Genomic DNA, 15,397 nt, shown 5'->3' with positions numbered 1-15,397 from the left:
GAAAGTCTAAAAAATAAGTGTTGAGATATAGATATGGACATAAATATATATTTTACAAGGTGTGAATGTTCACATATTATTAGTTATTTGCTACTACACTTGTTGTTTGAACAACCATTTTTTGTTACTATTAAACAATTAAAATAGTCATTTTTTTCTTTCAATTTTGTTTCATGTTACAGTGTGAATGTTTACATTGGTATGAATTTAATTTTTCTAAGGTTAGTTGTATGTTGATTGTAAATTGTGAATATTTACATTATATTTTTGTTGAGTTTTTTCGAAAGTTAGTTGTATATATTTTTTTTACTATGCTTGCTGGTTGAACAACCATTTTTGTTGTATTTTGATTTTCATTTAGATTTTTTGTTGCATTATTTTTTAAATTTTCAAATTATAACAAGATTCAAAATTCAGAATTTGAGATTTTCTCCATGGAATGCGGAGAGAGATTTTCTCCTTAGAATAAGAGAGAGATTTTTTCCATGGAATAAGAGAAAGATTTTCTCTTTAAAATGATGGCGAGATTTTCTTCATAAAATGAGGGACTATTGTTATGTATTAATTTCAAAATAGAAATATGTGTAAAAAATTAGAAATGATGGTTTGGTCATATTACATTAAATAGGATTTAATGGAATACTCAAAAAGAATATGGATTAAATTGAATAAAATACTTAGAAAGAGGATTTATTACAAAAATGACCACACAAAAAAAAAAAAAAAACCACTTTTTCAGAACATTATGATTAATGTTACAAAGGTGGTAACTAAATTTAATTTAATTATAATTTAAAAAAAATAAAATGAATGGTAACCAAATAATATTGGAAAATTTAACAACGTATATTTCTGAAAAATATTATAAATAAATAATAAATTTTATATATATTAACAATTAATTTATATATATTAACAATTAAAATTATATATTTTTTTCATGATTCTTTAATAATTTATTGTTGGTGTTATTGTTAAATAATTTTTTCAAGAGATATAAATAAAATATTTTTAATCATAATTAAAATAATAACTTTAATAAGTAATAACTAATACTCAAATGAGTTGTGACAAAAAGATAACATGAGTCGCAACGTACCTCTTCAATCATAATTAAAATATTAATCATACAAAAATTAAAAAGATATTTGAGATACTTAATTTATCATCATTTAAAATCATTCATAATAATGTGTCTGATAAGTGTCAAATTTTGATTTATTAAACATTTTATTAGTGTGGAGTTTAATCTCAATGCCACATCATTAGGAATAATTTAAAAAGTGATAAATTAGGACATATAACATTATAACAAATCGTTTGGGATGTGGGTTGCTTTTTTGACTTCTTGATTTTTTTAGTCTGAGGCTAAAAAAATCTCGTTTGTGACAGTTTTTTTTTTTGTATTTTTTCCTTCTGTGAGAGAAAAAATGAAATAATTATAGGTTGGATGAAACATTTTGTCCTATTTGATTAAAATAGCCTATTTTATTTTATATGACTAAATTAGCCCCAATGGCATCCCAAACAAAGGCTAACTAAGTCAAAACTAACATTATAAAAAGTCATAACAAATACAATAATTGATCATAATTAAAGATCATAAAAATCACAATTAAACGTGTAAGATTATCTCCAATGTTTATTATTTTTTTCAATTAGATTTGAATAAAAGTTTCATATAATATCGCGCGTTTTGAATGAAGCAATCTGAGATTTCATTAAACAATCGGTCGACCAAGAGGATGACTAGGGATATCCAACTGGTCGACCAATCAGTGTAAATTTTTCAAAATTCTTAAACAAATTTTGCAAGAAGGTGGTCGACTAGAAAGACAAACAATTGGATAGTGCTCATACATTGTCTAACAGCCACCTGTAAAGCTAACGAATATCTACAATAATTTGATGAAAGATTTCAACATTCTCAATTTGATAAAAAAAATTTAAGATATCCTTAATTTAATAATGATTTGGTGTTAATGTTAGAGCACTAATTTTGTACATTTTTCATCAAATTAAATTTAATAAAACAAAAGCGTTTGACATGCTCTAATACACCATTTTTTTTATAATGAATAGTATAAAATTTTGAAAAAATATTTTTTTTTTATAAAACAATAATAAATATTAATAATTAAAATTATAGGGCAAATTACAAAAAAAATCTCAGGGTTTCGCGTGTTTTTTAATTTAAACCTCATAGTTTCAATTTTGACAAATTAAACCCTGAAATTTCTTCCGTGTTTCAGTGTGAATCCTTTGTCCATGTTCATTTAATTGAACTAACGGAATCTGAACAAAATTCTCATATTCAAACACACATTTTCAAGCATTTGTATCTCTCTCGTCCTAACTCTGTTTTGCCTCATTTTTGTGTTGTTGGACTCACCTCATGACCTAGTTTTCATTTCATCCCTCATATGTCTTGTTTTACCTCTTTTTGCGTGCCGTCGGAACTCTAAAAGTTGGCCAAAAATAAGAATTTTCTTCTTTTTGGCAAAATTTTCAGATTCAAACACATATGTTCAAACACTTATATTTTATTCGTTGTAACTCCATTTCGCCTTATTTTTGCGCCGTTGGATTCACCTCATGGCCTAGTTTTTGTTCCACCTCTTTTTTTATATTGTCGGTGTCATGACCCAAGCCCGTCCATATAGGTTTAGTGTCATGACCGGCCAGTAACTATAGATTACCTACGGCCTCTAAACAAATAGACTCTTGAATATAAGATACGGGGCTCAGCGGAAATCTAAAATACCATAAAATTTGTCCATTGAGCTGTGCATATATGAAAAGGGTTTCATATCATAAGTAAAGATTCACTCTTTATATATATATACACCATATTAGTTTCAACATCCACATCTTATAGTATTACAAAACCCCAAAAATACACATACAAAAACATTTATCAAGCAAAGGGGTTCAACTAGCATGGCTCTAACTAAGCCCAGTTACTTTTCTTGGAAGCTCCTTAAAGGCTAACCCGAGTAGACTCGAGGCTTTCTTAATCCTGATGTTCAGCTTGCCCGCCTACATATATACATAAATAAATAGTGAGCTGGAGCCTAGTGAGTAATAACAGAATAAAGAGGTTATATGAATGAAGCTCAATAATATTGCCAAACCAAATTTCATTTCTATTCTCAAAATTCATTAATTTCATCATCAAGATCTTTCAATATCATTTTATGTGGTAAATCCATGAAGTATCAACATTCCAAAGATAACGGACCATAACGGTCTAACACTAGAGATCTTTGTGTGTCAATCAATCCAAAAGCCATGGTATTGTTCCCCCAGGCAAGGGCTTAGCTTTGGTATTGTGTCCCCCAGGCAATGGCCTAGCCATGGTATTGTTTCCCCCAGGTAAGGGCCTAGCCATGGTATTGTCTTCCCCAAGCAAGGGCCTAGCCATGGTATTATCTCCTCCAGGCAAGAGCCTAGCCATGGTATTGTCTATCCTAAGCAAGGGCCTAGCCATGATATTGTCTCCCCCAAGCAAGGGCCTAATGGATGCCACAAAATCATTTGAAAACAGAACTTCATTCATTATAAGAAAACAATGTTTTCAATAGGCCATGCTATCAATTATCATATTGTTTCAATAATTCATTCAATCAATCGCATATCCATTTCAATAGCAATAGCATTTTTGAAAGTAAAGATAATTTGAACATATCTTTATAAAGTTATTATTCATAGTGGTTTGTGTTGTCACTAAGCCTCGGATGTCCACCTAAACAAAAGCACAATTGAAGCACCATTTCATTTTAATTCAATTCTCTTTATGTGTTTCCAGTTTGTTTCATGACTATGTGAGTCCAAATGGTGCCTAAGAACACTTGGAATGGCATGAGAATGCAAATATGCACTTAAAGAAGTTAGTCAAAATTTGCTGAAAACATGGTCTCTGCCCGAGCGCAACTTCCTTCGTTCGAGCGGGAGTTCGAAAATAAAGGTGGTCGCTCGAGCGTAACTTCCATCGCTCGAGCGGTCTGCAAACTTAGCAAAAGTACTGGTTGCGTGAAATTCTCACTTGACGGTCAATTGAGCAGAAGACTGAGTAAAAAAGGTCCTCGCTCGAGCGATCTATAAAATTTTATAAAACTCTTGGGAGCTCAATTTTCACGCTCGAGGGAAGTTTTCCTCATTCAAACGGACAAATGGAATTTTGAAATTTTCAGAACTGTGTTTGAAGTTCAAAAATGATAACCAAAGCCCCAAAACTTGTATTTCTGGTGCAAAAACATGGAAAATCATTATAAAACTTGAAAACACTCCCAATTTGAAATCATTTACTCAAAAATCATAATCCACTTGACAACCTAAAGCTTGAAATTCTATGTCATCAACCATGCAAGCATCACAATGAATTATATCTTCTTGTATCTTTCAAAAACTTGATCAACCCACATGGTAAGTATGAAAACATAAGAAAGCCTTCAAGTTAAGTTGTACAAATGCCATGCATGTGTGAATTTCATGAATTCTAAGTCAAAATGCCCATGCGTGTACAATTCAACTCTTTTTCACCCAATTCATGGAAATCTAACACATATCTCCCAAATTACATGCAAAAGAGTGCTAGAATTAGTTGAGTTAGACTTCTCCATGCAATATTTCCAAGAATTAAAGATGAATATCATACCTAGTGTTGAATACAAGTGTTGGCCTAGCTTAATTCACCAAAATTCTAGCAATTCTCTTCAAATATCCTCTTCATCTCTTTAAAGTGTTGAGTTCTTTCTCTCATTTCCTCAAAATCTCAACCAAATCATGTATCTATGAGCTCAAGGCCTAATTAGAGCCTTATATAGGATATAATTAAGTTAGCCTAATCAAGTATGATTAAGGTTAATTAGCTAGGCTTAATTCTAACAAATTCAATCAGTTTATTCTAATTATTTTGATCCAAATCAATTTTCAATTGAAGTTGCCATAAAATTCTAAATATTCTAATTAGTCTATTACGCTAATCAATTTCAGTTCTGAAGCCTTCTTGGCTCTCAATTTCTGTCTCTAAGTTGTCAATTTGAACAGATATTCCATGTAATAACAGATAGCTACAAAATTAAGCATGTAATTACGCAATTAAACACACAATCATGTAATTAAACTTATTAGAATAATATAATATAATAGTCCGGAGGTCAGGGTCATCACAGTTGGAGCTCCGAAAGTTGGTCAAAAATAAGATTTTTCTTTCTTTGAGCAAAATTTTCATATTCAAACCCACATGTTCAAGTACTTGTATCTCCCTCATCGTAACTCCTTTTCGCCTCATTTTTGCGTTGTTGGATTCACTTCATGGTCTAGTTTTCATTTTACCCCTCATGTGCCTTGTTCCACATCGTTTTGTATGCTATCAAAGCTCCAAAAGTTGGTCAAAAATAAATTTTATTTTATTTTATTTTTCTCTTCTCTTTCTCTATCTTTTATCTCCATGCTTCTTCCTTCCCACTTCCTTTCCACAATTATTGGCTTTTTTCCTTTTCCTTCATGGCGCTTCTATCGAGCTCGTGGTGGCCACCGAACCTCCGACGGTGGCGGTGTCGTCGAGTATGAATGCATATATAACTTACAAGAATAGAAAGAAACATACGAGTGAGGGAATGGCCATGAAGGAAGAGGAAAAGAGAGAATAATTGTGAAAAATAATGATGAATGAAGAAGCATGGAGATAGAGGATAGACGAAGAAAGAAAGAAGAGAGAGAGAGTGAGAGAGAGAGACAGAGAGAAATATTATTTTTGGTCAACTTTTAGAGTTCTGACAATACGTAAAAAGAGGTGAAACTATGTGTACGAGGGGTGGAATGAAAACTAGGTCATGAGGTGAATCTAACGATACAAAAATGAGGTGAAACGGAACTACGATGAGAGAGATACAAAGTATTTGAACATGTATGCTTCAATTTGAAAATTTTGTTCAAAGAGAAAAAAATCTTATTTTTAACTAACTTTCGGAGATTTGACAGCACGTAAAAAGAGATGGAATGAGGCGTATGATGGGTGGAATAAAAATTAGGCCATGACGTCAATCCAACGACGCAAAAATGAAGTGAAACGGAGTTACGACGAGGGAGATATAAGTACTTGAACATATGTGTCTGAATCTGAGAATTTTGCCCAGATTCTATTAGTTCAATCAAACAGATATAGATTGAGGGTTCACATTAAAATACGAAAGAAACTTTAGGATTTAATTTGTCAAAATTGAAATCCTAGGGTTTAAATTAAAAAACACACGAAATCCTGCGATTTTTTTTGTAATTTGCCCTAAACTTTTTTATTAATATGTAATAGTTTTTTAAACAATGCTACTAAATAATAATTTATCCTCATTTTTTAAAGTATAATAATGGAAGAATATCAAAATTATTGATATCTTATATATATAAATATATATTATTTTTAAATATTCTTATATATTTTTACATATTGAGAATAGTCACCAGCTGTTCCAAAATAATAAAAAGGGCAAATTACATATACACCCCTCGAGGTTTGGCTAAATTACAGATGCCCCTGAGGTTTGAGAAATTACGAATTCCCCCCTGAATGCTATATTTGCATAAGAAATTAGGGGGTAATTTGTTATGAAATATAAATCTCAGGGGGCAAATTGTTATGAAAATACAAACCTCAGGGGGCGGGATGTAATTTCCGAAACCTCAGGGGTATCTGTAATTTAGCCAAACCTCGAGGGGTGTATATGTAATTTGCCCTAATAAAAAAGAAAGGGGTGAAAAAGAAAAAAAGAAAAGAAAAGAAAATAAGGGAATAAAGAATACTAGGGCCTGCCTATTTTTTCTGTTTCCGGCGTGTTCGTCCCTACCTCCGGCACTCTCACACTTCTCTCTCTCATATGAGCTAGGGTTTCGGAGCTTTCTCATTTTGTTCAAAGGTTTTTGATTCGATCTTGTCCGCTTCTTTCACTTGGATCTTCATCGACGGATCTGAAAAAATGGTGAGAGGATTGCTTAACAAACTCGCCTCTCGCTCTCTCTCCGTCGCCGGAAAATGGCAGCAACACCAGCTCCGCCGTCTCAACATTCATGAATATCAGGTCCCTCCCTCGTTAGCGTCATCTTTATATTTCATCTCTGTTTGGTTGCCAAGAAAAATGAAGAAAAAAGATAATAAAATCGAATCCTAAATCTCATGCTTCTGATTTCTGATAAACGAAACCAAACGTCAAATAAATAGTTGTGCCAGGTTGACTGGAAATTATTTTGAAGATTCGTTCTTTGGATCCATGCTGGTCATGCATGATTGCAACATTGCTGCTTTATAATTTCTGCTTCCACTGCACCAATTGATATATTTTTTCGAGTTGTTTGTGTGTTGTGTAAAGGAATTCCTGTGAAATTTTATATTACATCTGTGATTTCACGTTTTTCTATTATGTGATGATGAGTGCTGTTCTTTGTATATCATGTAATCAGGGAGCTGAGTTGATGAGCAAACGTGGAATCAATGTTCCAAAAGGTGTAGCCGTTTCTACAGTTGAAGAAGCCAAAAAGGCCGTTCGGGATGTATTTCCCAATGAAAGTGAGGTAATTATTGAATTCTCCAACTCCATGGAACAATCAATCTGGGGTCAAATTAACATTTTGTTTGGAGCAGAGACATGAAAGATTTATGGAAAGTGAAATTTCGAGGCTTATGTATGTCTCATGTTCTTTTGAACAACTCAACTAATTTGGACCAAATAGTTGTCTTATTTAGCGCAGTTGAGTGCAGATTTCATATTATTGAGTCCTTAATAATGAAAGTCCTGATATCATGTACTCGAAACAGAGTGGACATGTTATGTTTGGAAGTTAAGTTTGCGAAATATTTTGCTAAAAGTAATGCAAAAACTATCTTTACAACTTTTGGAGTTTAACTTCTGTTATTTATTTTCTTTTCATTAGTCTTTAAACAATCAAGTAGAGAAAACTAAATGAGCTATATTCACATGCAGTTGGTGGTTAAAAGTCAGATCCTTGCTGGTGGGCGAGGCTTGGGAACTTTCCAAAATGGTCTCAAGAGTGGTGTCCATATTGTTGAGGCTGGTCAGGTTGAAGAGATAGCTGGTATGGAAGATTCTCCTTTGTTAGTGTTGTAGAGATTATTACTTTGTTTTAATTTGCTATAATCATTGCTATTTTCTACATATGGGCCATTGTGTAATAATGTCTGAGGTCTCTAGATTTTGTCAGAACACTTAAGACTTCACTAATATGTTATATGGTACCTTGCCATTTACTAACTCTTTTGGAGAAATCTTAAGAAGCCACGAACTCAGTATGCATTGAAAGAACCACTAAATTTGCTATGTTTGAAGGAATTGTATCATGGCTTTTCTTTTCTAATTGGCATTATTTTACTTGACTTACCAGCTTAACTAGCTAGCACAACAGATTGGTTAGGATATGCCTTGTAAACCATCTCATGATTTTGTTGAATCCTCTCTGTACCTTCTACTTGAAATTTAGGGTCAAGGTTGCATCACCCTCTCACTCTGATTTGCAGTTAGTTTTCCTCTGAATTTTTGATATTTAAGCACTGGCTGATGTAAATTGTTTTGTTGCTGGTGTTTAGTTGTGGTACTGTTCTTTCTGCAAATTGTGAAGTGTAGTTTGAATTGTTGAAACATGTTACATCTATTATTAGTTGTTGATTCACATGACTATGACACTATGCAATATAAACTTCTGATACTGATTTATTTATATAAAACTTCGTTGTGTGGTTATTTTTTCCACGCTTAAACGACATGTATATCTAAATTTTCTGGTGCAAAAGCTTTAAGTCTAGAATCAGCTTCATTGTTAAACTTCCTAGTGTCAAGGCAACTTATCGTACTCGAATGGATAAAATTTGTTTGATTATTTGAGGATGTTTGGAAAAAGGATTGTGGGAAGTTAAGATTTTGCAATATTAATGACTATGCTTAAAACGTTTATGATTTTATTTATTTTTTAGATAACTAATACTTGTTTTGAGCTTATTTTTTCTATTATTTGCAGGCTTGATGCTTGGGCAGATACTTGTTACTAAACAAACTGGGCGTCAAGGCAAAGTTGTCAGCAAGGTTTGTTTTCATATGTACAAACCACATGTTAGCTGGTAGACTCAAGGAATATGTATGAATGTAATTTTGAGATTCATACTCGTAGAATTGAATTATATCTATGTGTTTGAACCAATTATCACATTTTGGCGTATTCACATATATTTTTTAGTGATTGGTTATGCATTTGGAAGTATAAATTTTGGTGTTGTTTAAAAAAAAAAAAAAAAAAAAAATCTTTTTTTGATTTTTGACAGTATAAAAATGGCCTCGTTTTATTTCGTCAACCATTGCCAACTTCAATTTACTGGAATTTTAGTGGCTTATGCTTGTAGATGAATTTGTCCTAATGTTACCTTGTTTATGAAGTTTGAATATACACCTAATTTAGAAACATTTTTCAAAAGAACTGGGTGAAATTTTATAATGCTCTAAAGTGATTGTTATTTACTAAATCACAAATTTGGTATGATGAGAATACTTCACAAGGACTGTGAAGATGAGAGAGAAATTCCATCATTAAAAGATCTCAACGCCTCTAGATTTTTGTTGGCTTGTTTTGCTGGATCTTGTTGAAATGGAAAAATTCATAAAGCTGTTGTGTTGTAGACTTGTAGTTATGGATGGCAATGGGGCAGGGGCAGGGGCAGGGGCAGGGTTCCCCCCCACCTAGGCTGTATTGGGGGAACCCCTGCACCATCCTTCTCCGAACCTGCCACAGGTTGGAATACAAGAGCCTGATCCCATTTATAAATGAGCTCCCCCCACCCTTCTTAAGCTGTGGATTTAAAATTTCTTTTCCTTTCCTCCATTTTCTTAGTACTCAAAGAGTTGTAACTGTAGGGCATTTATTTTCTTAGTACCCAAAGAGGTGTAACTATGGAACAATAAACATAGTTTTCTGATCAACATTGAACTATATTTTTCAATAGAAATATACATGAGATACATAAATGGATGCATAGGACAGTTTATGTGTACATATAGGTGATGTGCATATATATGTAGAGAGAGTAGTGCTAAGAAAAACTTGAAGTTGAGGAGATGAGAAAAATCCAACTGGAGGGTTTAATAGGAAGGGCATCTACATGACTTATGTAATTAAATAAGGGTAATACTAAAAAGGATAAATAATGTAGAGTATATTAGGTTGGGGTCGGGGTCGGGGTTGGGGCTAGGGCTATTCAGACCTTGCCCCAACCCGGTCCTGGCTCAGGTTATGAACTCTTCCACAAAAACTTGCCGCTACCCCATTTAGTCAACTCCCACACTTGGCCTATTAGGGGCGCATTGGGCAACCTAAAATTTAGGTCAAATGTCATCCCTAGTTGTAGCCTGGACTATGAGAGAGAGAGAGATTTTTATGCGGATCATTTTCTTTCAAACCCCTGTACAAACTGAGTTACATTATGTACACATTTTGAATTGAATTGAATTGTTTTGTTTAACTATTTAAATTATGCACAGCATATTTGCAAAGGAAGTAGCTATGGTTATTATAGATGTCAGATGATGTCGCCAAAGCAGAGAGGGTATCTTCAGTAAGAAGAAAAAAACACTATACCCATTATCATAATTATATGTTCTGCTCTATTTTCTGTTTATTTGATAAGGAAGGCAGAGAACAAATGATATATAGGAGAAAATATGTTTTTTTGATAAATAGATAAAAGAAGAGAAAGTAAGGATTCTCTCAGGAGAAAACAAAGGAAAAATCTTGAATACTTAGGCAAGGACAAAAACAATGAAACTGAGAAATAATTAAAAAACGACTGAGAAATAATTAACACCAAAACCGTAGCCACCTCCAGAAGAAAGAGAGTAAAAGTGGCCTGTAAAAAATCTATAGCTGATCTTTCCTTGATTGATTTTTGATTAGTTTTGGATAGGCTGCTTTAGATGGTACTTTATTATGCACAATTGGGCGCCATTTGAAACTCCTAGTTGGTGGTTTATAACAAATGTAGATCTATCGGGACCGTTGGTATTGGTTTGACTATTAATGGTTTCGTTATTATGTATTGAAATAACGGCATGCATCTTATTCAGATTCATTAAACTGTCTTCTAATTATCACTATGTTCTCTGTTAGTTATCATGCATTACAACTTTAAAATTGTTATTATTGGAAGGTTTACTAGACAATTGGAAAATATTTGTTTAACAGCCAATAATTCTACTTTCTTGTACACAGGTTTACTTGTGTGAAAAGCTGTCACTGGTGAACGAGATGTACTTTGCTATCACTCTCGACCGAGTAACTGCTGGTCCTGTATGTCCCCAAACTTACTGTGGTATTTTTGTGTTTAATGTTGTTGACAGTTATCTTTTACTCCAATTAGAAGCTTGTATTCTCTCTCCAGTTGTGGTGCTGATATTTGTAAACCAGTTATTTCACTTTTTTGGATTAATTATCTTCAGATTGAATCTGCTGAATGTGATGATTCAATGTAGACTTGAAAACTTATATAAGAAGATTTGGGCGCAGAATATTTCATTAGTGTTTCTTGATTTCCCCTTTTTTATCCAAACTGGAAGACCAATTTTAAGAGCCTTCAGAAATATAAACAAATATAGGTGGTCTTTCTTCTTCCTTGGTTTGTGTCAGCTCTGTCCCATGATTATTATTACAAGAATGCGAGAGACCCACAATTTAAATCCCCAAATTCACCCACAATGACATAGCAAGGGAGTTGGGCTTTACATGGCTGAATTGTGACAAGTCAAAAGTTGACACGTAACCTGTTATGTTATTATGAATAAAATTAGGGGAGGCTTTTTGGTGGTGTCAACCTTTTTCCTTATTATTATTATTGTTGTTGTTGTTGTTGTTGTTGTTGTTGTTGTTGTTGTTATCATAATTGATTCATATAGTAGTGTGTTCCTTACTGACAGACCATAATATAACATTCTACTAGAAAGTTTATACTCTAGAACAACCCCAAATACTATATAATTAGTCAGATGCATGTTATGCCTATTGAGATTCTTTCTCCATATGCCTCACACTAGGTTAAACAAAAATTGGAAGTTACGCAATTTTAACACTAGACATGTACATGCATCCAACACTTGGATTTGAATCCATGCAACATAACCTTCTAAGTAGCATTGGGGTCATAATGTTGTAAGGTGACTGCAAGTTGTGAAGAAAAAATCACTTGAAAAAGAATACGAAGACTCCCTACCTTCTCTCTCTCTCTCTATATATATATATATTATTTGTATGTATGCACACACCTATATGTGGTTTTATTTTGCGCACGCACACACACAGAGAGTATGCTGATATCTTGTACGGTTGTACCTATGATCGTGCTTATATGGTTGTGTGGCTTGCTACTTAACATCCTATTTGCATTATCCAGTTTTGTATATCATGCCTTTTTGCCTACAAATGACTGTTCTAAAGTGTTAAGGTGCTTTGGGGTGTGTTCTATTCTCCAGCTCATAATTGCTTGTCGAGAAGGAGGAACCAGTATTGAAGACCTTGCGGAGAAATTCCCTGACATGATTATAAAGGTTGTTACGACTCTGTAACCTTTTCTGACATCTTACTTTACATCAACAATGAATTTTTTTCCTGTGTAATATTCTTGTGTACTTATATAACGGATTGTCGTGTGTTATTTTTCTTCCCAGGTGCCTATTGATGTTTTCAAGGGAATTACAGATGAAGATGCTGCAAAGGTTGTAGATGGATTGGCTCCCAAGGTGGCTGACAGAAATGCTTCAATAGAACAAGTGAAAAAGTTATACAAACTTTTCTGTGAAAGTGATTGCACACAGTTGGAAGTAGGCTCTTGCTTATATTTTTCTGAACTGCTGCTCAAATTTATCCATTTGATTGGTGTCATTGGTTTTATAATTTATTTGCTGCAAATTGCAATATGTATGTGAGCTTAAACATTGTTACATTGGGGACAGATCAATCCCATTGCAGAAACTTCTGATAACCAGTTGGTGGCTGCTGATGCAAAGCTGAATTTTGATGATAATGCTGCTTTCCGTCAGAAGGAGATATTTGCTTATCGTGATCCAACACAGGAGGATCCTCGTGAGGTCTGGATATGAACTTTTTGTATTTTGGCATATGTGAAAAATGGTGACACTGACAGTTTTAAGGCCCTGCTTATTTTGCAATAATTTGAATGTCGACTTATAACGCTAGCTTAGTCACGTACTGGAAGAGCACGGTATGGGAAACAACAAAATAGAAAATTGCAACTAACCTAGAAGTGGTTGTAACTAACTCTCCATTGATGCCATTTTTGTTCTGTGAAGCGATTGTAATTCTTGATCTTTGTTGTTTTTATTGGGCTTTCAACTCCTGATAGGTTGCTGCTGCAAAAGCGGATTTGAATTATATTGGCCTAGGTGGAGAAATTGGTTGCATGGTGAATGGTGCTGGATTGGCAATGGCTACAATGGACATAATTAAGTTGCATGGGGGAACTCCGGCCAATTTTTTAGATGTTGGTGGGAATGCTTCAGAAGGCCAGGTAATTCTTTGATTTAGGGTTGCTTGCTTATATTGCTAACAGGACCTTGTCATTATCAAGCACACTACTAGTATGTGCTTATGTTTTACAGGTGTTTTCATATAAACAGCAGATTTTGCTATCTACTGATGAAAATGTCGATATTATGCAGGTTGTGGAGGCTTTCAAAATTTTGACCTCTGATGAGAATGTGAAAGCAATTCTGGTGAACATATTTGGAGGAATAATGAAATGTGATGTAATAGCAAGTGGAATTGTGAATGCTGCTAAACACGTGAGTTTTTTGCATCAGATTGATTCAAATCAATTAATTCCAGTTTCTTTTAACTGCATCGCTTTATTGCCAGTCAGTTATATTGGCTTTGAGCCAGGAAATCCTGATTTATTTTTCTCTACTATTTAAAAGTTTGTTCTTTTTTTATTAGATAAACAAAAATATAATTGTAATAGTATTGATTTGATGAAGTCTGGTGGTAGGAGAGATTATCTTTTGCTACTTTCTTAGATTTGAGGAAAAAGGAATCCCCTTTTTGAGTTCAGTAGTTGTTAGGGTTGAGTTACTTTGCTTTTTTTGTTCACAGCCTTTGGTTTCAGTTTTCTGAATTGAGTTCTTTGAAAATTGAGTTTTTTGTTTTTCGTGTTTTTTTTTTGTTTTTAGTGAATATTTTTTAAATTTTAAGCAATTTTTTTACTTTCTTAGGTGCACTTTACTTAGATATATCTAAATAGTAAAATATTTGTAAAAAAATATTTTAAAAAATTAATAAATACACAAAAATACAAAAAAATGTACTGATTTTTTTATATATTTTTTGGTATTTAGTGTATTTTTAAAAGCTTTTTTCACAAATATTATACTTTTTAAGTGTATTTGTGTTAGATATGTCTAAAAATTAAAAAAATTTCTTAAAATATTAAAAAAATTCATTGAAAACATTAAAATACAGAAAATAAAAAAGTAGAATTTTCTGAAAACTGTTTTTTAAAAATCAGATCCAAACAAAATAGTGTCTGTAACTAACTTTTCTGATTGGTTTTGTTTTTTAAGGTTCAATTAAAAGTGCCAGTAATTGTTCGTCTTGAAGGAACCAATGTCGACCAAGGGAAGGGAATTCTGAAGGTAAATTTGAAACTGGAGATCTCATTCAAATCTTACAGATTGAATGGTCACAGCTTCTACAAGAGTTTTTAGTGTCATGAAATGGGGAAAAATATAAAAATCAGATGATGAATGCTATTTTAACCTGATATATGGTGTTGCAGGAAAGTGGTATGGCACTAATTACGGCAGAAGATCTGGATGATGCAGCCGAGAAAGCAGTTGAAGCAGTTGAAGATCTGAAGTTTTTCCGGTGACAAGTTAGGCTTTCAAAGCTTGAATTAACAAGCGAGAAACTTGACTCATATTATTGATTCTTGTTTGGAAATAGTCCGTTACGGTACACATACATTATCAAATATTTCTGTTAAGGATTTCTCCGTTCTTAACATTGGAGCTTTTGTTTCAGCTAAATTTGGAATTGATATGAAGAAAATAATGAGAGGCTCTTTTGAAGAATTTTTATTTATTTATTTGTTTTTTGATCAAATTTCTTTCCTGGCCCTGACCTCGTACGCATTCCCTGTTCTACTCTGCTCCTATCCAGATTATATTATTATTTTTGTTTGGTTTTGGTTTTTAGAAAATTTTATTTTTTTATTTTTCGTATTTTAATGTTTTCAATGAATTTTTTTAATATTTTAAGTAATTTTTTTTTAATTTTTAGATGCATTTAACATAAATATACTTAAAAATTATAATATTTGTGAATTTTTTTTAAAAAAATC

At 32.9% G+C, this 15,397-nt stretch overlaps 1 protein-coding gene across 1 annotated transcript; it reads left to right on the top strand.

The window, feature by feature from the left end:
• The first annotated feature begins 6,735 nt into the window (after positions 1-6,735).
• LOC114256362 (ATP citrate lyase (ACL) family protein) lies at positions 6,736-15,138 on the top strand. The gene is made up of 12 exons (XM_028195993.2): positions 6,736-7,076; positions 7,456-7,566; positions 7,977-8,088; positions 9,025-9,089; positions 11,263-11,340; positions 12,516-12,590; positions 12,711-12,863; positions 12,996-13,130; positions 13,406-13,570; positions 13,722-13,844; positions 14,619-14,690; positions 14,834-15,138. Exons 1-12 carry the CDS (start codon positions 6,975-6,977, stop codon positions 14,924-14,926), a joined length of 1,284 nt encoding a protein of 427 aa, XP_028051794.2. The 5' UTR covers positions 6,736-6,974; the 3' UTR covers positions 14,927-15,138.
• Positions 15,139-15,397: the final 259 nt, after the last annotated feature.

Source organism: Camellia sinensis, chromosome 14 (assembly GCF_055761805.1).
Source record: "Camellia sinensis isolate YWXY chromosome 14, ASM5576180v1, whole genome shotgun sequence".
Taxonomy (NCBI): Eukaryota; Viridiplantae; Streptophyta; class Magnoliopsida; order Ericales; family Theaceae; genus Camellia; species Camellia sinensis.
Note: the sequence above shows the minus strand (reverse complement) of the source record. Positions and strands in the feature narration are given on the sequence as shown.

Excerpts from the sequence above, each read along its gene's own strand:
- LOC114256362 (XM_028195993.2), top strand. The coding sequence starts at position 6,975 with ATGGTGAGAGGATTGCTTAACAAACTCGCCTCTCGCTCTCTCTCCGTC. Across the intron at positions 11,341-12,515 it reads ACCGAGTAACTGCTGGTCCT|CTCATAATTGCTTGTCGAGA; the intron begins GTATGTCCCCAA and ends TCTATTCTCCAG. Across the intron at positions 13,571-13,721 it reads GGAATGCTTCAGAAGGCCAG|GTTGTGGAGGCTTTCAAAAT; the intron begins GTAATTCTTTGA and ends GATATTATGCAG.